This window comes from Prunus mume, linkage group LG7, assembly GCF_029339155.1.
Source record: "Prunus mume cultivar Tortuosa linkage group LG7, ASM2933915v1, whole genome shotgun sequence".
Classification (NCBI taxonomy): Eukaryota; Viridiplantae; Streptophyta; class Magnoliopsida; order Rosales; family Rosaceae; genus Prunus; species Prunus mume.
This window is the reverse complement of record NC_142704.1, coordinates 14,479,896-14,503,084: the sequence shown is the minus strand read 5'-3', so window position 1 is coordinate 14,503,084 and position 23,189 is coordinate 14,479,896. Positions and strand designations below refer to the sequence as shown.

The following is a 23,189-nucleotide window of genomic DNA, read 5'->3' as shown; positions in this document are numbered from 1 at the left end:
ATAGAAATTTCTCTAATGGTGAGGTAAATGAGAGTATATATATACGCTATTGGTTGGAGATGTGAAATTTGATGCACTTTTGCATCCAATTTTACAATCCATTGAGGTCAACTCCATAAAAGAAAAGCAAGAGAGAAAAATGCATGTGGGCGCAAAAATTATCAAGATTACCTTTCTTTTTCACCTACAAGTATTTCCCTTCATTTTCTTTTTTCGGTTTGCTACCCACCTTTATGGTTGGCCTTACTAACTTGAGGGTAGGGGAAGTGTTTTGTGCAACTTCACCACCACCACCAAGGTGAACAACCCAAAACCACCACATATGCCTCATTTGAGAAGGTTTCAAACAACCAATTACTTTAATGCTCTGCTTAGTTACAAGCCCACGCTACTAAGCTCGACCTTCCTTTTTTTATATTTTAATTTAACTAATATTAGTTAACTTGATATAATTTAAAATGTATAAATTGGGAAATCACCACTCTAAATTTATAATTCTAAAAAATATACCACAATAAAAATGTAACAACCATTTTTTGGGGTAAAAAGCAAAACGCATTTCACCCTATGCATTAAAAAGGCTATATTGAATTTTTGAATTATATTATTAAGTGATTTTTTTAAAATTTCTTTTACAATCATAAAAAAAGTTATTTACACGTGTATCAAAATCAAACTCAATAATTTAATACTTAGCGGTAATGCATGCTAGCATACCTACACTTTGGAGAATTAAAAAGACTTTTGAAGAAATGTCACCGGAACTTATATCTAAGTTTTAATTTGTCACTCTTAAAGAAAAATGTAAGAGAAATGTCTCTTTAATTTTTTAAAATCCATGATTTGTCATATGACTTTAACACTATCCAATTTTTCATTCATTTTAAAAGGTATTTTAGTCTTTACATTCCCTCTCCGATGTGTTTTAGAAACAAGTGGGGTCCAATGCAATGTGTTTTAGGGGCGGGTGGTGTTGGGATAGGGGAGAAAGAAGAGAGATATCTATTTTTTCTCTTTTTTTTCCTTAAATATGAAAAGACTAAAATACCCTTAAAATTGATGGAAAATTAAATATTGTTAAAGTCAGATGACAAATCATAGATTTTGAAAATTACGATGACATTTCTCTTAAATTTTTTTTTAACAAAATTAAGCTGAGGTGTAAGTTCATGAACATTTTCTACAAAAAAATCCCAAGAATTAAAATAGCAATTATTGAATTCAGTGTACTAAAGTGACGACATTGGTGAGGTCTTTGTTTGCAACCCCATGCACCAGGTCAAATCCCCTTGTGGGGGCACCCCCTCCCCTTAGAATAAAATATCAATCATTTAAAAAAAATGAAAGCTATATAAATTAAAAAAGTTTTAAAAAGAGTCCACATAGTGACAACTTTAACGTTTTTGCTATCCACGTGTAAGCAGGAGAAGCCAACACCACAGAAAAATCTATACACTAGCGGTGACACAGAACGCAGTTAACGTATCTTCTCCTTCAATTTTCCAGCTAGCAAATTCCGACCGAAACCCGAGGGTGCAGAGCAACGGTCGAGTACGAAAATCCAGCTGTATCCCATCGGGCGCACGTTTACGTCCCTTCATCTAATTAACGCCTCCCTACCCGCTCACTTTAGTGTACGACACACACGAAATTTATAAAAACAAAAAGATCTGTAAGAATTACGTTATTTCGCTGTTCGAAATCTTTGTCTAAGCGCTGAAGCGCTCAAGTAATATGTTTACACAAAAAATTAAAATAAATTTAAACCAAAAAAGAAAAGAAAAAGATCTTGCTCCGCAATTGAATTTACACGTGCGAAAAAAAAGCTGACGGTGACGCACGTGCGAGTTCTTTCACGGAGAGCCGATGAGGACATAGTAGAGTAGAGTAGAGTAGAGAAGAGGAGCAGGGAATGCGGCTTAAAAATCGGCTATTTTCCGGTGGGAGCGAGATCTCGGGGGGAGTTTTCGGGTTCCTTGGGTGTCCTGCAAGTTCCTGAGGCTGCGGATCGCCAAAACATCGCTCTTCCGGATATCAATAAATCGGCTCAGGTCGCCGATTTCGTTGTCGGTGGAGTCTACAAAAACGAAAAGCACGGAAAGAAAACAGAAAATAAAATTTAAAAACGCAAAAAATATCTGCATTGAGAACGATTAATTATCTGCATTGTACCTGCGCGCTTTTTCCCTGGTAGTTTCGTAAAGCCATTGAACTGAGCCAAATCTGAACGGAAACGAAACCGACGGTCAGGAATGAAGATTAAAAAAAACGAGATGAGTTAAGAGCCGTTGATTGACAGTTACCTGATTGGGAGGGGCTATGGGAGAAGAGGAAGAGGATAAGGAAGCAGAGGAGGGTGAGGACGGGGATGACGTGAATGGATTTGTGTGGAGCGGTGGGGGGCGGTGATGACGGGCGATGAGGCTTTGATGCTTTGTGGTCGTCGTCTGCGGAGATTGAAGAGGAGGTGGAGGAGGAAAAGACTAAAAGGTCCTTGTTACTGCGGTTGGGAGCGTCGTCTAGGAGCAGAGCCTGTTCCTTGGCTCCGCCATGGGCCTGGTGGAGCTTGGAGCCCGGTGAGCCCCCCAGTGATTGTCTTTGCATGGTCACAGACTTGAATACACAGAGAAGGACAAAGAGAAAACGAGAGAGAGAGAGAGACAGATAGAGAGAGTGGGTGAAAAAAGGGAAAGAAATTATTAGTGAGCTGTATGACTCGAATCTGAGATTTTTAAATAGGAACTTTATTTTTCTTTTTGTTTCTATTTGTTGCTTTTTAAAAATACAAAAAATAAAGACATTGTGGATAAAATTTCTTTCTTTTTCTTTTTCAAATCAATCATTTTTTTTAAATAGTTATATATATATATAATATGATATTGGGGAGAGGAGAATTGAACCTAATACTTAGATGCATAAGTAAATACAATAACTTGAAATACTTAAAATAATTCTAATTTACTATGAGAGGGATTAGAACTTAGGTGCAAGGGGTGGACTCTCTACTTTTGCCAACTAACCTAACCCACATTAGCAATAAATTCTTTCTTGTAAAGTAATATTTTGACAAAAGCAAGAAATTTGTAACTCATGTGATTAAGAACAATTACGCTTATGCCACACTCAAGATCCTCTGTATGTAATCTCCTAACTCAATATTATTGTAGACTGGGCCAAAACAAAGCAATTTGGCCTAGGGTGTAAGTAGTTGAGTGGACTAGGACTCGATTTACTTAAAAAGATGAGTTGGCTTGAAATTCTATAGTTAGGGTATCCTATATGGACTCTTTAGAGCACTTCCACTCATTTGACATGACAAAGGGTAAGGGCAAGCGTTGTTACTATTCATGTGAATAGTGGCAACCCTAATAAAAGGTTGTATTGTTTCACCCATTGCATGGACACTATTCACATGAGATATGAGGATATGAATTTATATAGAGTTTTGATGTGAGAATTGAAGAATATGACGAAATTTTTGTAGATTTTTTTTTTTGTTACCAACGTCATCGCTTACGTCAAGCAAACCCAGGCTAGAGCACGAGCTCTTTTTGCTTGAGGGCTGGCCTAGTTTCTTGGGCCCCAACAATTGCCCTGGCAGCTTCAGCCCATTGGAAGAATTTGGGGCAGGGCCCTCTTGTCTGGCAATCATTGCTCTTATGTGACCTTCATATTAGCCGCACGATAATTTCATTGAACTTAAGTGAACTTACTATTCGGATGAATCGTTCTTTAATATGAAGGACCACATCTATAGTCCATATATAGCACTCAAAATAAAATGACTCGTGAGTTGGCTGGGATTGAGACCCGAGCCACAAACTGTTTTCCCTATTGTGATGCATTTTTTATTTTTCTCAATACGTTGGGCCTGAAATTTCAATCCAGACTTAAAACTCTACTGGTTTGGGCCTTTATGTAGAAAAGAGCCCAGCCTTACTGACTTCATCAACACCAACGAACGGTTGAGATCAACTTGAGTATCCCCACGTACACGATGACCCTTTGATCGGTGACGCGAAGCAGAGGGAAACTGAGAATGTTGTTGACGAGGATCGAAATTTCTGGCGGCCCGTGGAAAGCTTGCGAGAAACGAAAACCTAAAACAGAACCATAATAAGGAAAAGTTCTTTGAGACAATAGCACAAACACAAGCTACGCACAAAGCGAAAACGAAGGAAGGAAGAAAGGAACGAAGAATGGTGCTGTGGGAGATCACATTAGGAACAGCCTATTTCTTGGGGCTGAGGCGCACTTATAGACTGGCTCTGAAGATTCAGCGACGCCTCATAAGCCCTAAGCACCCCAAGATCCGTCAATTTGCTCACAGGTATTTGTTTTCTCTCTTTTTTCTTTCCTTTAATTTCTCTTTGAAATAGATGTGATTTGGGAAGAGTTTGATGTATTTAATCAAATCAATAATTCTAGAATTTCCTCTCAATATGAATATAATTTTTGGTTTATTTTGCATGATTTTTCTTTCCTTTATCTTTGCATCCATAAAATTCGTTTAATGCATGTTTTGCATCAGTCTCATTAAAATGCATGTGTGCTCTTTCTTCTTCGTGGTTTAGGAATTTTTGTAATTTAATAATATATAATTTGTTGAATGTTTCTCAGATCTTATTTTCTTTGATGTTTTCAATTTCCTTATATGAAATTAGCTCTGAATGGCCAGTGATTTCCCCATTTTTTCAGTGTTAAGATATTTCTGTTGGGTAAATACTTAACATTACGCATAAGTTTCGTTGCATCAAACTCTGCAATTTGTTGTTGCTGACATCTCCAAACCCCTTCACAGTTCTCATTTGTCTCTTGCAATCTTCATGTAATGTGTTCTTCCTGGATTAGATAAACATTTGATTATTATCCTGGACGTTTTTGTTTCAATATTTAGCACAAATTCATAGCTCATCGGAACATATTTAGCATTCAAACTATCAGATGTGTTTAATCATCGGTAGGATTCGAGGGCCACCATCACTGCAGTTTGTTTGTTGCTACGATCCAATTTTACTTGTTTCCTTTGATACTGCAATAGTTCGTTAAATTAATGACTATTAATCATTTGTTTTTTGTATTAGTTTATAACTGCTACGGCCATTGTGTTTTCTTTCATTCAAAGGCGAACACGTGCTGTGTTTGATGCAGCTATCAAGGTTCACAAGAGCATACAGGAAAGAGACATAGAAGTTGGTCGAAATCTTGGTAACCGGATCCTACGATGGCTTGATCGGATGAAACCTGAAGCTCAGATTCGGGGTTCCCTGGAAAAACCCCCCACCAGTTCTAGCATGATGAATAAGGTAAACTCCTCCCACCTCAAAACTCCTGGAAGCACCCAGATAACCAGAAATCAGGAATCCGACAGGCATCTGTTTTCAACAATGACCAATATGTGGTCTAAACCCCTTCCTCCAATTACAATGATGATGAGATCACGAAAGCCTTCTGGGATGATAAACCAGTACAGGCACTTATGCATGAATGTGCCTCAACCGTTAAGATCGAACTACAGTGCAGGTACGTTTGGGGGAGTTATACGGAAAGATATAATGCAGTGGATGCTGCAAAAATGATGGGGAAATATGTACCCCTATGTGTTTCTTTAGGAGCCAAACAATGTTGGGATCAAATTATGGAGCAGATAGGTTTTGAGGATGTTGGATGCAATACAGTTCCTCTGGGGTTGACTGCTGTTTTTCAAAATCTGCGTTCAGAGAAGTGTATTTGTTTTGTTTTCTTTTTCTGGGACAATTATATGATACTCTTTATTTTGTCTGTTGTTCTTTGTTCTTTTTGGGAAGCTGCAGTGGCTTGTGACATCAGACGGTTTTGTAATTAAATTACGGGGATTATAAATCCTGATTATTGCTTTGTAATCAGTTCTCGCCGTAATTTGGCCAAAGATGTCGCTGCTTCAAAATGTGAAAATTCTAATGGATCACAACATGTTTATCAAACTGATATATGATATGAATTTGATGCTCAGCTAGTTTTGAAGTTGGAGCTTGTACACAAAATTCACATGTTTTTGTGTACTGAAATTGTCTCGCAACCCTCGTTCACCAATTTGTGATTAGTCAACAAATTAATGGACTGAGATGAAAAGAGTCAGGTTAGAGATTGAAAATGGAGACGTGGTTAGGTCAGTTGGTTAAGGTATGTGTGCTCGTCTTATTACATCCGAGTTCGATCCTCCATTCAATAGACTAGAGTAGTTTAGGATATTATTTTGCCAAGATTAAAAAAAAAGATTAAAAATGGAGGTCCATCTTTAGCCACTTCAAATGTTTGAGAAAATTTCAGTATAGTTTATGAAGTTGAACAAGGTTGAAATAAGAAAAGCTTAAAACCCGCACACATAATGAAGCTCCTCGAGCCACAGGTAGAAACCATGAAGATAATGATCGACAGGAGAGGCAATGCATCAATTCCTGCAGCCATATTTAATTTTAATTAGGGACGTGAGTGGCTCTAAACTGGTGTTCTTCAAATAAGTTTTGACAGGCTGTAACTATTTTTTTACGGTCGAAAAATACTTATGAATAATGTTTTGGGCTTTCCTTCAAGGGTGCTGATCATGGGCTTTATGTTTGGAATAGTTAAGTCCAAAAGAATTTTTCAAAAAGAGACATATTAAGCCGGGGGCATGCATGGTCTCTCTTCTGTTCTGAACGCGCCAGTCGTCGTCCTTCAATATCTCTTTGTTTACGATTAGGGCTTGCAGACAGTGAGAGAGAGAGAGAGAGGGAAATCGAAATTGGCCTGATAGCGATCGTCGTTGAGGTTGAAAGAAGGACTTTGTCTCGGGTAAGTAAATTTGATTGTGACAGTGTAGGAAAAGAAATTGAAAACTTGAAATCCCAAATTTCGAATTGGGTTCGTTCGGCATTGGAAGGGTCAATATCATAATCCAATGCCCAATCTGCAGCACCAATTAAGGTTTTTGTTTGCTATGGAAAGCAAATCCAATTACTCCATGTTTGATTTTTCAATTATGTGTGTGTGCATTTGTGTATCTCATTGAATTTTTAGTTTAGGTGATGCCCTTTATGATTTTGGTCAATATGGTTCAAAAGATTGCATCTTTGAACAAGATGCCAAAAACCTAATGGTGCTTGGTATTGATGGTGGGTTCTCTTTGAACCTGGGCGGTTTTGTTAAGTTGCTGCTCTAAATTTTTTGTTGATTGCTACTTTAGATGGTTTATTATTTTGTATTTTTCATGCACCCTTCCTTTCATATTTTTCATGTTATAAAACCAAATGCTTTGGTTGCATAATTGTTGTATTTTTCATGCACCCTTCCTTTCATATTTTTCGTATTTAAAACCAAATGCTTTGGTTGCTTAGAATCAGTCAGAACTATATGGATCTCTTGTAAATCTGATTTGCTACTGCTTATGGAGATAGCATGTTGTTGGTTTGAAATGCTACTGGTTTTGGTGGTGGTATATGGTTCCCTTGAAAGTACAAAAACTATCCACCGGGTTTAGATACAATTTCAAGGTGGTTTCCCTGTATAATGATGTGATACATGTTCCTGCACTTGTACTTGTTTGTTGAAACTGTTCGCTACTTCATATGAAGTTGCTGATCCACATCCTCCTTGTAATTGCAGGTAGCAGAAGCCACAGACATCACAATGGAATTGGCAGACAAGGCCGTTGGGTTTCTGTTATCCTATATCAGTTTATCTATATTCACTTATTACACATTTTGGGTCATAATCCTGGTCAGTTAATTACCTGCCTTGCTTCGCTACTTCTTTCTCAAATGCTTCTCACACTTATATTAACCCGCTGTTGATATTTACTCTCGTTGTGTTTCAGCCGTTTGTAAACAGTGATCACTTTATCCACCGGTATTTCCTGCCCCAAGAATATGCCATATTAATACCTGTGTTTGCTGGCATGGTGCTTCTGTGCTTCTTATGCATTTTCATTGGATATGTGATGCTCAAATCCAAAAAGAAGAAAGCATGATACAAAGGGTTGTGATCGCGCAAGGGTGAGCTTTTCTTTCGAGGTGAATCAGAGTATAGATTTTTATAGTCATTTTCTGAAATGGAGCAGATTACATTACTTGTTTGTCTGTATCATTTCTAATTCACCTTTCTACCCTTTTTTGTTTCTTTTATCTCCATAATTGTGATTAAGTGTTCATTTGACATTCAGATATGTGATAGTTCTTCCATATTTCTAAGATTACAACACTAATTAGACTGCCTAGGTAGGCCTGCAGGTTTAAAAGTCCAAAATCTCATCCAACTCTGTCTTAGTCTTTCTTTATAAACCTTTGAGCCTGTATGCTTGGATTGGCATATATATATGCATATGTATATCATTTACAGAAAACTAGGATCAACAAAGTCATATACTCTGGTCTCTAGCTGACTAATTCATTAAATATGACAAAACCCAATACTAATCCGTTTCTAGAAAATTAAACCTGCTTTTGGTAGGTCTGCAATTAGTCTCAGAGGCAGCTTGCTCTGTCTTTTGCATGCATGCAAGTAGGGCGGTTGATTTTCTCCTCGTAGGCAAAATAATGCATATCTTTATGCCCTCTGCCACATCAAATAAAAGTGAATATAATCAGAACCACTTCCTTTTGAAGTACCTTTTGAGTGTTTACATTTTAGGCCCCCTTTCCACCAATATCGCTTGTATTAAATTTTTTTTCAAAAAATCTCGCCAGTCCCTGCATCACTCCCTGCAAGGTTGAGTCCTGTGTATTCCCATTTTGATCCCCAAGCATTACAAGCTGACCTACAAATGTCCGATGACCACAAGATGAGAATCAATATTCACTATGAACAGGGCCTTTGTTCTTATCATAGAGTTGAACTTCGCACTTGTATAACTGGTTGCTGCAAAGTTTTTGGTATGCCAAGCTGCCAGGAATGAAGCAATTTATGCTCTTCACAAGCACGACATTTGGTCCGCAGTTTCTTTTACATCAACCACAGTTCAAACTATTTTGGCTTGATTGAAAATAGAAACACTATTTTGGCTTTAATTGGGATTATAAATAGGTTTGCAATAATGCTTCAAATGCTAATATGAATAAGCTCAAAACTTCCCAATTATACTAACCAGCACCACACTAAGGCTCCTCATCTTTGAGGTTTATTAATTTTGCATATTTATTTCAGAAGATATGAGGTCCAAAAATCCACACTCCGACATTGTTTATAAAACATTAGCAAATTAGCAAAAAGAAGCTCAAGCGGTGAAGAGTATTTATTCATTTACCTGAATTGCTTGTTAAAAAATAATAATGAATTTTTGGTCAACCCAGATAAATGAAGCAGGCACCAACACCGCCGTCCTTGGTCTTTAGAAATGCCCCACTCCCATCTGATCAATTACACGACATTCCATTGCCCCTCTGCCCACCATTTCCAACCTGTAACCTACCGAAGCAATGCATGCCATCATCACAATCAAAACACAAATTCCGCAAATAACAAATGCATCCGTACCATGACGTGGCAAAAGCTCATTGGCTTCCAAGTGGCGAGTGAACCATTCTTCAAAGAAGCAAAAGGCACACAAAAACTCCACTTGTTTAAAAAGCCGTTGACAGCAAAGAAAGACGTGCGAGCGCGGGCACCTGTCACATAATTCCCGCGTCTTTCACCTCAATTTCTCGCGTTAGATCCCCATCAATCCAACGCTCACAATTCTCAAGAAAAATAAAAAGGAATTAATAATAATATAATCACATGATCGAAACTCAAATTCCTACCACCTTGACCTTATTATTTGATCCACCAACAAACATCATCATCATCATCTTTGAGATTTCAACGTTGTGTTATGTGTGTGATTGTGATCGCCATTCAAATATCGGATCCGATATTTGGGTCAAGACTGAAGGGCAATTGATTCGGAGGATCCACCGAAAGAGGAGGAATTGAGTAGGACATGGAAGGAGATGTTGGATTGGATCTTTGAAGCTTCCACCCTCCCCCCTCAGACTCTCTAATCTCATCCCACATTCTCATTAAACATGGATCTTTGAAGCTTAGCTCAGATCATCGTCGTCTTCTTCAATTTCGATCCGAACCCACAACTTGAATTCTCAACTGACTAACCACAAATCATCAAGAACAGAGAAGTACAATTTGATCTCATTCCCATTTGCGTGTATGAAATTTTCCTGTCCTTTATTCTTCTTGGGCATTGTTTTCTAATGTCGTACGTTTACACTCCTCATAGGTCAAAATAGAAACAAAAGGATCATAACCATCATACATATTCATCTTCGAGTCGGAGAATAAAGTTAGAGAAACTTTTTAAGCTTTTGGTCGTCCTGATGAGCAACAAGCAGCCAGTGAAGCTAGACGACGAGCAAATCGCGGACCTGCGTGAAATATTCCGGTCGTTTGATCGAAACAACGACGGAAGCCTAACACAGCTGGAGCTGGGGTCGCTTCTGCGCTCACTGGGGCTGAAGCCAGGGCCTGATCAGCTGGATACCTTGATCCAGAAGGCGGACACCAACAGCAATGGCCTAGTGGAGTTTTCGGAGTTTGTAGCTCTCGTAGCCCCTGAGCTTTTGTCGGCCAAGTCTCCTTACACGGAGGACCAGCTGAGGCAGCTGTTTCGGATGTTTGACCGGGACGGCAACGGATTCATCACAGCTGCCGAGCTGGCTCACTCCATGGCTAAACTTGGACATGCTCTTACGGCTGAGGAGTTGACTGGGATGATCAGGGAGGCTGATACTGATGGGGATGGCAGGATCGATTTCCAGGAGTTTGCTCATGCCATTACTTCTGCTGCTTTTGATAATTCTTGGTCTTAGACAATCCCCAGCTAGTTAATTCATTTCGGAAATTCCATCCATCCATCGGTTTTCTTTGTTTTCAGGTATTGTTTGATTAATTTCTCTGTTTCTGCACACTCTGTTGTTTGTTTTTTTGGTGCATATATTTGACCATGAATTTATATATGGATCGATCTGTTTAATTTGTGATTAGGAAGATCTTTCGGGTGCTTAATGATTTACATAGACGGCCTTCACTTCAATATGATCTTCTCATACAAATTATAATAGTGGTCTCTAATTAGGAGCATGCTAGGCAATATTGATGATGATTTAATTTTGAAGGGTTTACTTTTGAATGGAAGGATGGTGAAGAACTCATGATGGGAAATAATCTTTATTCACAAGAAACCAATGATGAAGCATCTTATCTTTTTGGTCTCCAAATTAATGTTGTGATGTGATTCATGGAACACTTGCTGTGGATACAAATTCCACGAGTTATGTAAAATGTCTTGTGTGACTTGAAACCAAAGATAGAAACAACTGAGTCCTTTGCACAACATTCTAATGTAAGCAAAAGAACTCTGATGCTTAAGTTACACGAAAAGAAATAAGAACTTAAAGAGTTCTTGGACTCAGGTCATGTTCCCTTCCATGACTTGAGGTCTTGTCTATTTATTATGATGCGAGTGAGCCCGATTGCTCCATCAAGGCGTGTCATTGACCGATTTTAATTCTCATCACCCATGCCTAGCCATAAACTACTTAATAGGTGGAGTGATCAAGCGTGATTTGATCTACGCTTATTCGTTATGAGCATTTGAATTTAGGATAATCGTGCAAAGTCCACTGGCCCAATGCAGTTGGGCAGCTTAGGTGTGCAAAAGAAGAGAGAAAGGAAAATGCATGTTTTTTTTATTTTGTTTTTTTTTTTATATATACAAGCGATACTGGGGCAGAGGGATTAAAACATTGACCTTAGGTACATGGATTACGACTCTTAACCACTTAACTACAAGCCTCTTGCAACCGTAGTAGTGGCAACAATGAACAAATATATTTATAAACTAAATCAACACCAGCAGCTGGTGTGAGAGGTAGAGGCAGAAGAGCAAGATGCACATACAATTAGTTTATGTAGTGGTGAATGCATGTGATCAGCATAAACTTTGAGGTGCCATTTATGTATTGGGTGGAGGACACAAATCCATATCATGTGGTTTCCTCCTACTGCGCAAATGTTAATGTTTAACAGAAGAGAAGATCTTGTTTTTCAACCATGTTTCACCTGTTTGTTGCAGGTTAGACAGTTTTCCTAGAATGACCCACCAGCAGAGTTCTGTTCCAGCATGATGCTCATAGTGCTTCAAGTATTTAATTATTCATGTTCTTCTTTTCTCTCCTGATGATAAAAGTGGCATTTGTTTTTTTTGGCAATCTGAATTAATTCCTAGGTTCTGGACTTTTTCTTTTGTTGGATTTCATGGCCGTTTTGGGAACATTGCTTTTATTATATAGGTGGGTTGTGTTAATCTACGTGTTATAATACAGGTGGTGATATAATTCATATCTAATGGACTTGAAGTATGACATTAATAAATAGATACATATGTTATAACTTGAGCGACTGATGCACAACACGTGGCGGGCAGTATATCCGTCAAGCCAAAATTTAATCAATTTCTCCCTTGTTGACTTGTAGGCTTAATTTGAATGTAGTCCCAAAAAGTATAGCAGATGCAATAGTGTCGTGAAATGCGTTTTCGACCATTCATCGGCTGGGCTTGAATGGTATCGCCTTTCCATGTTGACAAAGTTATGGTTTATTGTCATGCAATCAAGACTTTTTCTATGTGATAAAGTTTCTTCTTTGTTATATTATACTTGCATAACTGTAAATGAAACTTGGATTCCAATTTGTATTGTCTTAGACCATCTCCAACCATATTGAGACTAAACTCAAATTTTCACCCTCTAAAATATAACTGTTTATGTATTTTTAGGACTCAAATTGTTTTTTCATCCAACCTTGCAGACTCATAATTTGAGTCCGCAACTTTATTAAATTGTTTAAGAATGGTTAATCCCTAATTTTTTTTTATCGTTAATTTTTCTTGACATTATTTTTGTTTCAATATTCATGATTAATTTTGTGAACATTTTGATCTAAAAAAATTCAAAAATAATTTTACTTAAAGAATAAAAGCAAGTATAACAAAAAGATGGATATTTATAGAGTTTGAGATGAGTTTTGATGTTAGATCTAATTTAGATTAATTATAAAAATTATTTGACCATTGGATTTAAAATAATCGTGGCCATTGATTATATATAGATGTTGGAATTAAAAATAAAATAAAATGGGAAACATCAACTTCTTTGGAATAGCTGTTGGTATTTGTGTTTTTTCAAAGGATCTGGAGCTTTCAAAATGGAGTCATTGGATTTCAACGCCTCAATCATGTGCCATGACACTTGTCACATGAAAAGGAGGTGAGTGGTCGACATCAGTCTGCAACACAGGGCCTGCTTTTTTTCTCCTTTCACATGGGCTACACAGCTGACTATTGGGCTCCACATAAAATACCAGTCCATGCAAAACTTGGACTGGAATTTCACCACAAATTTGACATGTCTCAAATTTCCACCCCCCAAAATACATGGGTTGGAGAAGAATTTTGGACTCAAAACTGAAAATTTGGATTTCCACCCCTTGGGTTGGAGATGGCCTTAGAACACAGCAATCTATTATAAAAGTGCTTCATCACTTAAGAAACCCCAATCCCGAAATACACCCAAACTTCACTCACAACATTATGATCTATTTCTCCATTACTCTCAATATGCGTCTTTCAATCAAATAAGGTGTAGCACACACACCTTGTATTCTTTCCAAAATCATGTAGTACGGAGAAACACTTGTGTGAAATGGGAGAAAGACTTTCATGTATCGAGGATAACATTTTTTGCTATTTTTGACCAATAACACAATGATACGTAAGATAACTTTTCACGTGTCATTATATTATGAGGAATGCTAGCAACCTTCTCTTTAACATTTTCCTTTGGACATTCTTCCTTTTTTGCTTGACATGTGTCATTCTCCTTACACTTAAAAACAATGTCATTAATGTATTATACAAGCTAACTTTTGCTTTCCAAGTTTACCATTATTAAATGTATTCAATTTATCCAAAAAAAATTCACAACTTTCTTACCATCTTATTAATTTTTTTTTACGTCAATTTTTTTTTAAAAATAAAATGTTTGTTTTTAAAAAAACACAAGAGGAAATGTCCTCTTTTTTCTTTTTTTTTAATAAAAAAAAAGTCTAAACTTGATGTTACAAAAAAGGGACATTTCCTCTTTTTTCGAAAAGCATACATTCTCTTAAATTAAAAAAAAATTGACTTTAAAAAAAAAAGGTGAGAAAGTTGTGAAATGTTTTGGGATAAATTGAATACATTTAATAAAGGTAAACTTGGAAAGTAAAAGTTAACTTGTATAATATGTTAATGACATTGTTTTAAATGTAAGGAGAATGACATATGTCAACAAAAAAAAATCAAAAGAGAAAGTTAGAGAGAAGATTTCTAGCATTTCCCATATATTATTAATTTGGTATAACAAAATAGTACCATCCCCATTACAAGTAAGTTTTTCAGGTAAAATGGATATAACATTTGCGTTATATCCGGCCAATTACGATATGCCATACTTAATAACTTCGGCAGCCCATAGTTTTTCTGAGCAGTGGTGAGGCATGAGGAATGGCTGGCAGCAGCAGCCCAACCTCTCTTGATGACGTGGCCAAGTAAAAGTCACGCAATACGAGTAGAGGTGGTTTTGGAGGTCTTCAAGTCGTCGCAGTAAGAAACTATATTTTATGTCGCCAAGCAGCCGCTCAAAAATACTGCAAGTAAGTAAAATAGCTTGTATCTGAAATCAAATCATCATCTGCTTCATTGTTGAACTTTCAAATTAGTTATAAAATTGATGCTCTAATTAAGCTAAGCAGCGTCTCTTAATTTGCTTAATTTGCAGCAAATTAATCATAATCCATATAATTAAAGAAAATGGCGGATCCGAAAGAAATTACCAACAAAAAGCTTCAAGGCAAGGTCGCGATCGTCACCGGCGGCGCCAGCGGCATCGGCGAAGGTACCGCGCGCAAATTCGCCTTGCACGGGGTGCGGGCTGTCGTGATCGCGGACGTCCAGGACGAGAAAGGCCAAAACGTCGCCGCATCGATCGGTTCCGACCGCTCCATCTACATCCATTGCGACGTGACCGACGAGGACCAGGTCAAGAGCTTGATCGAATCGACGGTCAGGATTTACGGCCGCCTCGACATCATGTTCAGCAACGCTGGCGTCGGCAGCGCCGGCGAGCAGACCGTTTTGGAGCTGGACCTGGCCATGTACGACAGGGTCATGGCGGTCAACGCCCGCGGAATGGCGGCGAGTGTGAAGCACGCGGCGAGGGCGATGGTGGAGGGGGGCGTGAGGGGGAGCATCGTGTGCACGGCGAGCGTGACGGCGAGCATGGGGTCGGCGAAGTTCGCGGACTACACAATGTCGAAGCACGCCGTTTTGGGGCTGATGAGGTCGGCGAGTGTGCAGTTGGGCGCGTACGGGATACGCGTCAACTGCGTGTCCCCAGGGAGCGTGATGACGCCGCTGCTGCGGTCGAGTTTTAAGGCGGGTGCGGTGGCGAAGGAGGAGGATGTGGGGAGGTTGGTGGAGTCGAGTTTGAGGTTGAAAGTAGGGAAGACGATATCTGTGGAGAATATAGCTGACGGCGTCGTCTTTTTGGCTTCTGACGACTCTGAATTTGTCACCGGCCATAATTTGGTTGTGGATGGTGGGTTTATTAGTAGGATAACCTGAAGATTACAGACAGTTTTTTTAAATTTCTTTCTCAAGTGACAAATGAAAAATCCCAAGGGATATAACATTGAATGTACTCAAGATCCGAAAGTTGCAGATTCATCATGGCGGAATTATGATGACTTCAGTGAATGGTTTTGTTTTGGTTTGTCTTTCTTTTGATGGAGTGTAATGGTATGATTATTCAGTTTGTCATGTGACACTTCTTTTGCAATTTGTAGGTCACCTACTTGTTTTGTTGAAGCCTAAAAAAGGGAAGAGGGATGGTTATATCTTGACAATTTGTGGCCAAATTGATACATGTTTTGTTTAATCGACCTTCCTGAACGCTTGAAACTTATGCCTGACTTCCTATTGCCCATCTTTGGGGCTTACACCACAGCCAGAGGCATCTAGACTTGTAATTAGATTTTTTTTTTTTTTTTTCTTTCTCTGGTTTGGCTTAGCTCTGTTTGTGTGACATACATGCATTTATCTGTCAGTAATATTCTTTCTCAAGGCTCGTTTATGAGTGATTCAAAGACGGATTCATAATTTTAAACTGGCGTGGGCTAAATTTACCTTACGTACAAACCTATAGAAAATTTGACTGTACGATTGAATTTCATTCATAACAAAAAAATACACGAGGGCATAATGAGTCTTACCCTTCAAAATGCATCTAATGTAAAAAACAAATACAAGTAACACTTATATAGAGTATAATCTATTGAATAATATATAGAAGATGTAGACATATAGACTAACAAAATCCCCAATTGATAATTTATAAGTCTCAATTGTAAATCTCTAATTGATCCTTAAACCCTAAATCTCCAAAATTTCAACATCAACAAATTTAGAGAAGAAAATTAAAGAAGATGAATTTTGAAGGGTAAGACTCATTATGACATGGGTGATGGCTTTCGCGTGCACTACCGTGTCCTGTGTGACAAGGAGGGATGATTTTTTTTTTTTCGAACAACAGGGCTTGGGTAACTGAGCAAAGAGAGAATGAATGTTTTTTGCATAAGTTAGTTTGTATTTTTTTATTAGTTAGACGTGGTGTAGTGTAGGTTTGTTAATGAGATTTTATTTATGTGTGTGGTTAGTTTTAATTTTGGATGGTGATTTTCCCACTCCCCTTTTGTCCACTCCCTTTTATTTTTTTAATAGTTTTTACTATAACAAAAAATAGAGTGTAAGTGGAGAAAAGAGGAGTGGAAATGTACAATTTTTAACAAAGGGAGTGTAAGTGGATAAAAGAGGAGTGAGAAAATCAGCTCTCTTAATTTTTTATTGTTATTAACTTATTGGTTAGACATGTGGGGTGAGTTTGTTAATGAGATTTTAATTGGCTGGGATGTGGATGTCAAGTGGGCTGGGCGGTATTATTTTAGTCTACAAAAAATAAACTCACCTAGGCTACAATCTAGGTTAGCTTGGGTGTAGGATCGCACATGGAGTGATTTAGAATATGTCAGAATCACTTATGAGGAGAATAATGTGCTTCTCAATATAAGGCTCGTTTGTGGGTAATTCTGGATGACAGAATCACTTCTGGGGAGAAGCATCTTCCACGTACTTCTCTATAAAATCACTTAAAGTGATTATTTGGATAAATGATTCTCCATAAAGTGATTATTGGTCTCTCCAAAATCACTCTCAAACGAGCCCTTATTATACACATGACCCAAACTACAGTTTTATACGAGTAACTGTTTAGGGGTTGTTTGATAACCATTTCATTTTTCATTTTCTCTTTTTTCAAAAAATGAATACTGAAAACATGCTTGGTGAGAGATTTCATTTTCAGTTTTCAAAATCACCCTTATAATTTATAACAAATTGAAAGTATTTTAAGTTTCCAATTTTTGTTTTCATCTTTTTTGCGCTCCATGTTCCTTCATTAATTTTACATCACTAAAATTCGGTACTGGGACATCCCGACTTGGACCCGCCGCTCTATTCTTGCGTTCAACAACGGATCAGTCCAAACCTCGTGTGGTTTAGATCCAAAATCCACAACCAAAAATAAATAAATAATCCTAATTGTGAAAAATTCACTGAAAAACACTATGAACTCTTTGTGAAATGCACTTAATTCCATTTTCAAGTTCCACATAAAACTGAAATAAGTTACCAATCAACTTTTTTTTTTTTTTTTTTTTTCACTTTTCACTTCTTCTTCCTTTTTTTTTAAAAAAAACTGAAATTAGTTACCAAATAAGTTTTCAGTTTTTGAAAAATCAAAAATGAAAACTTAAGGGCTTGTTTGATAACCATTTCAGTTTTCATGTTTTAGTTTTTAGTTTTCAATTTTCAGTTTCAAAAAAAGTGAAAATTGAAAACTGAAAACTGAACAAAAGTTGTTCGTTAACTAATTTCATTTTTCAGTTTTATGTGGAACTTGGAGATGAAATGTTTTGGAGTTAAATTGTGAATTTGAGATCATAGAATAAAAGTGCATGTTACAAAGAGTCGGTAATATTTTTTGGTGACCATGGACAAAGACAAGAATCGAGAGGCCGGGTCCAAATCGGGAGATCCCAAATACTGAGTTTGGTTACTGAAGTGCATTTCATGTGTGGTGTAAATTAATGAATGAAATAGGAGTGCACAAAAAATAAAAACGAAAACATAAAACACTTTCAAGTTGTTTTCAAAAAATAAGGGTGATTTTGAAAGCTAGATTTCACTTTTTTGAAAATTGAAAACGAAATCTGTTACCAAACATATTTTCAGTTTTGAAAAACAAGTGAAAATGAAAATGAAATGGTTATGAAACCCCTAAATGGTTATCAAATGGACCCTGAGCTTTTACTTGAGGGTATAATTTGAATATGGACTTCTTGTATTCCCATTTATACTGCATACTAAACCTCTTGTTGTTGAACCAACAAAAAATATATTGAACCTTCCATCTTTGCAATACTCCTGGCATCTTTCGGGACTTGTTTAGTAAATTTTGTTGGACCTATAGGAACTTTTGGATTGGGAATCAGAGGTCATTGGTCCCACGGGCCTAATTGACCTAGATGGTGGGCCTCGCAGGTCCGACCGGGACCAAATGGTTGGGAGGTGCTTAGGGCTTGGAGGTTTGTTTTAAAATGGTATTATGCTATGAGAGTTTTATTAAATGTTTATGAATTATTATGCAATCACTTTTACTTTCCAAGCATGTTATATTATGTTTAATTGTGTGGAGTTGGGAATGGCTTGGATAACTGGGTTTTTGCATGAATAAGGAATTAATTAAATGCCTGATTATATGTCTATATTTAAATGTATGCTCGGTGGCTTGAAATCGATGAATCATGAATACTATTTTTCTCAGTAGTATGTTGTACATATTTGAATGTAGTTTGAGAATAGTTTTGAAAGATTATGCATGGTGAAATTCAAGTTAAGGAATGTTGGGATTAATCTCATTTTTAAAAAGGGATTTTGGTTTATCTATTTAAGAACTAAGTTTTTGAAAGTTGAGAAAGGATTTAGAAACTGGATTTGTAAAAGTCGATTTGTGGAAAAAGAGGAATTTTATGATAAGTTTTGGAAAATGGTTTTCAAACCCATCATAGGAGTACACACCTCCCCTCTCCCCAGTTGCCTTTGGAATAGTCTAGTCATTTATGACAACATCCCACGAGTCTTTGGGGTGCCTGAACCATGTGGTGTGAGGATTTGCATTCTCAGGTTGATTATATCTTCCTGAGTCTTGTGAGGGGAAATGACGGATATGCTTTCTTGGGTTGACCACGTGTCCCCGAGTTCTGCGAGGATATGCGTTCTCGAGCTAACTATGTGTCCCCTATAGTGTCCCCGAGTTCTGTGAGGATATGCGTTCTCGGGCAATGTCCCCTGAAATCTGCGAGGATGTAACATATATGGTACTTAGAATTGACGAATTATTATTGGGGGTATGCCTAGGTGGAAAGTATTTGAGTTTTGAGATGTTTTAAACTAAAATTGATGGTTTTATCTTGGTACTTATTGGTGAAAGTTTTAATACATGTTTTCAGATGTATGAAACAAGGATTGAGAGTTTTCTAAGTTTTAAGGATTTTATACAATTCACAACTATTTTCTTAAGTGATGAGTTTATTTTTACATGTGAAAGATTGAAGCATATTTTATTCCAACTGTTGACATTGATATTAAGGTTTCACGTGACCAATGTTATTTTAATAATCTTTTAGTTTTCCTACTTATTTGTAATGAGCTACTATATATATGTATTTGTAGATGCACATATGTGATGGTTGGGAGATTGTTCTAAAATCAATATCTTTTGCTTAAGTTTCAGTGGATTAATTAGAGTTTGAAGCTTTTGGTTTTAGGAAAGTGTGAAAGAATATTTCATTCATGTGCTTACATATGGGTTGAACTTTGTTTTTTTGTATAAAGAATTACGTGTGGTTTGATCCCTCAGTAAGGGTACATAGGCAACCTAGGCTTTACTAGGTGTAGTTGCAATGTTTATGATTGGTTTGTTATGTTCAATTTTGTAAAGTTAATTTTGCTGAATGTTTGGGAAAGTTTTTGAGTTTGCTGTGCATGTAAATTTCTGGGATTGAGCCTTTTTCAGGAGTGATTGTCGATTTTCCGGTAGAAGTCAAACCCTAAAGCAATTTATAGATTAGGGCAAGATGGGTTTTTGGATCATTTGTGCCCGACACCTGTCAGGTGTTGGGCACGCAAGTTAAACACGGATTCCAAAGTGGAATTTAGATTGGGCCTTGTCATTACATGTCCATTTCAATGGTTTTTTTTTGGGCATATTGAATTAATTGAATTGAAGAGTTTGTTGGGGCATAATTATTAAAGTAGCAAATAAACGTTTTCAAATTGCCATATAGGTCAACAAACTTTTATTTGAAGAGTTTAGTTTGCTACTACCATTGGACCTGCTCAGAAGAAGAATATTTGGATTTGAATAAAAGAGAGTTTGTGTGGTGAAAGTTTGTGAGAGAGTTTAGGGAGAGATACATGGTGTATGTGTGTGTACAAATGGTTATTATGTTATTAATTTCAAATGCAAATAAAGAAACTTTTGTATTGGTAAAGAATAAATAAAAATGAATATTATTAGGGGTAATATGGGCATTGAGAAAAGTCAAACTATGATCATTAATATGATAATTAATGAAAATTTTGATAAAAACCCTAAAAATGGGCCTACATTGATCCTAAAAAACCCATGGATGCTTGTAGTTTTGGGTTATTATCTAATTTTTTATTATATTATTTAGAAAAGGTTATTTACTCAAATAGTCCTCAAACTTATACCTAAGTTGCATTTTGGTCATTCAACTAAATTATTTATTCAAATGGTCCACCAACTCTTTATTAATCGTCGCGTTGGTCATACCGTTACATTCTGTCAATGTTGCCACCAAATACAGGGGTAAAATAGTTCAGTTAAATAAAATACTAAATAAATTAAAAACAAAAAATCAAAAGAAAAAAAAAATCTCTCTTCCACCTCCTTCTTCTTCAACATTTTTTCTGTTTGAATTGTGCATTTGGACCTCTTAATATTGTTCATTGAAACCAATAATTTTTTTGAGACCCTTGAAGATTGAAACCGTGATTCGATTTTCATCATATTGTATAATTTGTGGGTACAATCCCTTGGGAGCTATGTGGAAATGAAGAATAGTGTGAAAAGGGGCCTTTGGAGCTATTTGTGATTTGATCTCTCGCACAACCATCGCCCAACCCCCATTTTGTCCTCCCTGCAGTGCACCCCACCCTCTCTTCCCCTCCTCTACCTTTCTCTTCCCAGAGAGGCCGTCGTGACCAACGATTTCAAGATCTCGTCGGGTTGACTGGCCTTGATTTTCTCGAAGACACTTTTGATGGCGATGATGATTGAAAATTCTTTATTTAGGAAATCAAAGGCGTAGGGGAGAGAGAGAGAGAGAGAGAGAGAGAGCAGAGAGAGAGACAGAGAGAGAGAGACAGAGACATGGATAAAGTGGATTCGCCTGGATGGGGTGCTGGGTTCAAGTTTGGGGTCTATTAAGGTGGATGTTGAGTATGGGGGTTGGGATTGGAGTGTCAAAAGTCTTATTTACCCCCACAAATGTAGCATGTATTGCTCAAATAACTAAGACCCTGTTTGAGATTGCTTTTTTTAGCCAAAAACCTACTTCACTTTAAAGTTAAGCAGTTTAAGGTGTTTGGTAAAAATAAAATATCCCGATTATTTTAAAAGCAATGGTTTTGAGAAGTTTTAAAGTCGACTGGTTGCTTTTCAAAGCTGCAAAAGAAACAGAGATGAACTTTTAATGAATTTTTTAATTCCCAAAATACCATCATTCATTTTAAAAAATGACACCACCTCCACTTCCACATCCAACTCCACCACTTGCACCACCACATTCACTACCTTCACCACCACCACCACATCCTTCTCATCCTCATCCTCGCCACCACCACCACAACCACCACCTCCTCCACCTCACCACCACCACCACCACCACCTCCTCCAAAACCTCCACATCCATTACCACCTCTACAACCAACACCACAACCACCATCATGCTGCCACTACCACCACCACCACCACCACTACCACAACCACCAACTCCACCTTCATCACCACCACTACCTCCACTCCATCACTACCACTACCACCACATGATTAGTACATAACACTTTTAACATCATGTCTATTTTAGTCATTATTCACAGTTACAACAATTTTATATTAAAATTTACCAAAAGGTTTTGACACTGCTTTTTGTACTAACAACACTTTAAAAATATTGTTTACCAAACATAGAGCTGCTTTACTTTACAGTTAATTATTTTCAAAGCATAGCATAATCAACTTTTTTAAAAAGTGACAACAATCCCAAACTGGGCCTATTTAACAGAAAATGTAACGGTAGGACCAATGCGACAATTAATAAAGAGTTGGTGGACCATTTGAACGAATAATTTAGTTAAGAGGCTAAAATGCAACTCGGGTATAAATTTGAGGACAATTTGAGTAAATAACCGTATTTCAAAATGATCTTATCTATTTCTAGAGGATTCTTTTGAGGATGACAAGACAATAATTTCAACGAAAGAGTGAAGTTCATTTAACAATGGTGAGACTACAGGAAAGCATGTGGAGAAGAATGACCATATTGTTGAGGAAGTGGTTCTTCATGACTTATGGATTTTTCCCTTTGTTTTTTTTGTTGCCAAAGTTAGGAAGGAAGATGAGGTATGAGGACTATGCAAGACCCCATTGGCCCTGTTAATGCATTTATCTAAGATGATATTATCCCAATAATAACCTCAAAGTTCTCACTAGTCATCTAGACGCATATAAATATGAAGTTAATGAGGTTAATGAGAAAGAAAAACATACTCAAAATTCTCTTATTTCTCGTTTTTTATTTTAAACATATTATATATTAGGGAGCTTTAGTTTTAAAGCATAATATAGTTTACTAATTTAGTAGAAAGAAATACAATTTAGTCTAATTAGCAAAAGGCAAAAAACCAAAATGTAACAAAAATAGCATTACAAAATATGAAA

The 23,189-nt window shown here is 37.1% G+C and overlaps 4 protein-coding genes and 1 pseudogene across 7 annotated transcripts; 4 read left to right on the top strand and 1 right to left on the bottom strand.

Annotated features, from left to right (window-relative positions):
• Window positions 1-1,671: 1,671 nt before the first annotated feature.
• Window positions 1,672-2,708, bottom strand: LOC103336851 (ribosome maturation factor). The gene is made up of 3 exons (XM_008239971.2): window positions 2,304-2,708; window positions 2,173-2,223; window positions 1,672-2,077 (listed from the first exon to the last, which is right to left on the bottom strand). Exons 1-3 carry the CDS (start codon window positions 2,602-2,604, stop codon window positions 1,920-1,922), a joined length of 510 nt encoding a protein of 169 aa, XP_008238193.2. The 5' UTR covers window positions 2,605-2,708; the 3' UTR covers window positions 1,672-1,919.
• Window positions 2,709-4,010: 1,302 nt separating this feature from the next.
• On the top strand, window positions 4,011-5,882 carry LOC103336850 (envelope glycoprotein). Its single transcript, XM_008239970.2, has 2 exons — window positions 4,011-4,330; window positions 5,126-5,882. Exons 1-2 carry the CDS (start codon window positions 4,200-4,202, stop codon window positions 5,577-5,579), a joined length of 585 nt encoding a protein of 194 aa, XP_008238192.2. The 5' UTR covers window positions 4,011-4,199; the 3' UTR covers window positions 5,580-5,882.
• Window positions 5,883-6,655: 773 nt separating this feature from the next.
• On the top strand, window positions 6,656-8,200 carry DPMS2 (dolichol phosphate-mannose biosynthesis regulatory protein-like protein). Of its 2 annotated transcripts, none has more exons than XM_008239969.2 (3): window positions 6,656-6,813; window positions 7,624-7,737; window positions 7,835-8,200. In XM_008239969.2, exons 2-3 carry the CDS (start codon window positions 7,648-7,650, stop codon window positions 7,985-7,987), a joined length of 243 nt encoding a protein of 80 aa, XP_008238191.1. In that variant the 5' UTR covers window positions 6,656-6,813; window positions 7,624-7,647; the 3' UTR covers window positions 7,988-8,200. The 2 variants fall into 2 exon arrangements, with proteins under 2 accessions (XP_008238191.1, XP_088911834.1); XM_089055708.1 differs by having other exon boundaries at window positions 6,807-6,945.
• Window positions 8,201-9,706: 1,506 nt separating this feature from the next.
• LOC103336848 (putative calcium-binding protein CML18) lies at window positions 9,707-12,399 on the top strand. Of its 2 annotated transcripts, XM_008239968.2 has the most exons (3): window positions 9,707-10,127; window positions 10,229-10,882; window positions 12,083-12,399. In XM_008239968.2, exon 2 carries the CDS (start codon window positions 10,326-10,328, stop codon window positions 10,815-10,817), a length of 492 nt encoding a protein of 163 aa, XP_008238190.1. In that variant the 5' UTR covers window positions 9,707-10,127; window positions 10,229-10,325; the 3' UTR covers window positions 10,818-10,882; window positions 12,083-12,399. The 2 variants fall into 2 exon arrangements, with proteins under 2 accessions (XP_008238190.1, XP_088911833.1); XM_089055707.1 differs by having other exon boundaries at window positions 9,707-10,882.
• Window positions 12,400-14,487: 2,088 nt separating this feature from the next.
• On the top strand, window positions 14,488-15,865 carry LOC103336847 ((+)-cis,trans-nepetalactol synthase NEPS1 pseudogene; annotated as a pseudogene). Its single transcript, XR_016122231.1, has 2 exons — window positions 14,488-14,700; window positions 14,826-15,865. The product of XR_016122231.1 is annotated as a (+)-cis,trans-nepetalactol synthase NEPS1 pseudogene (transcript).
• The last annotated feature ends 7,324 nt before the right edge of the window (window positions 15,866-23,189 follow it).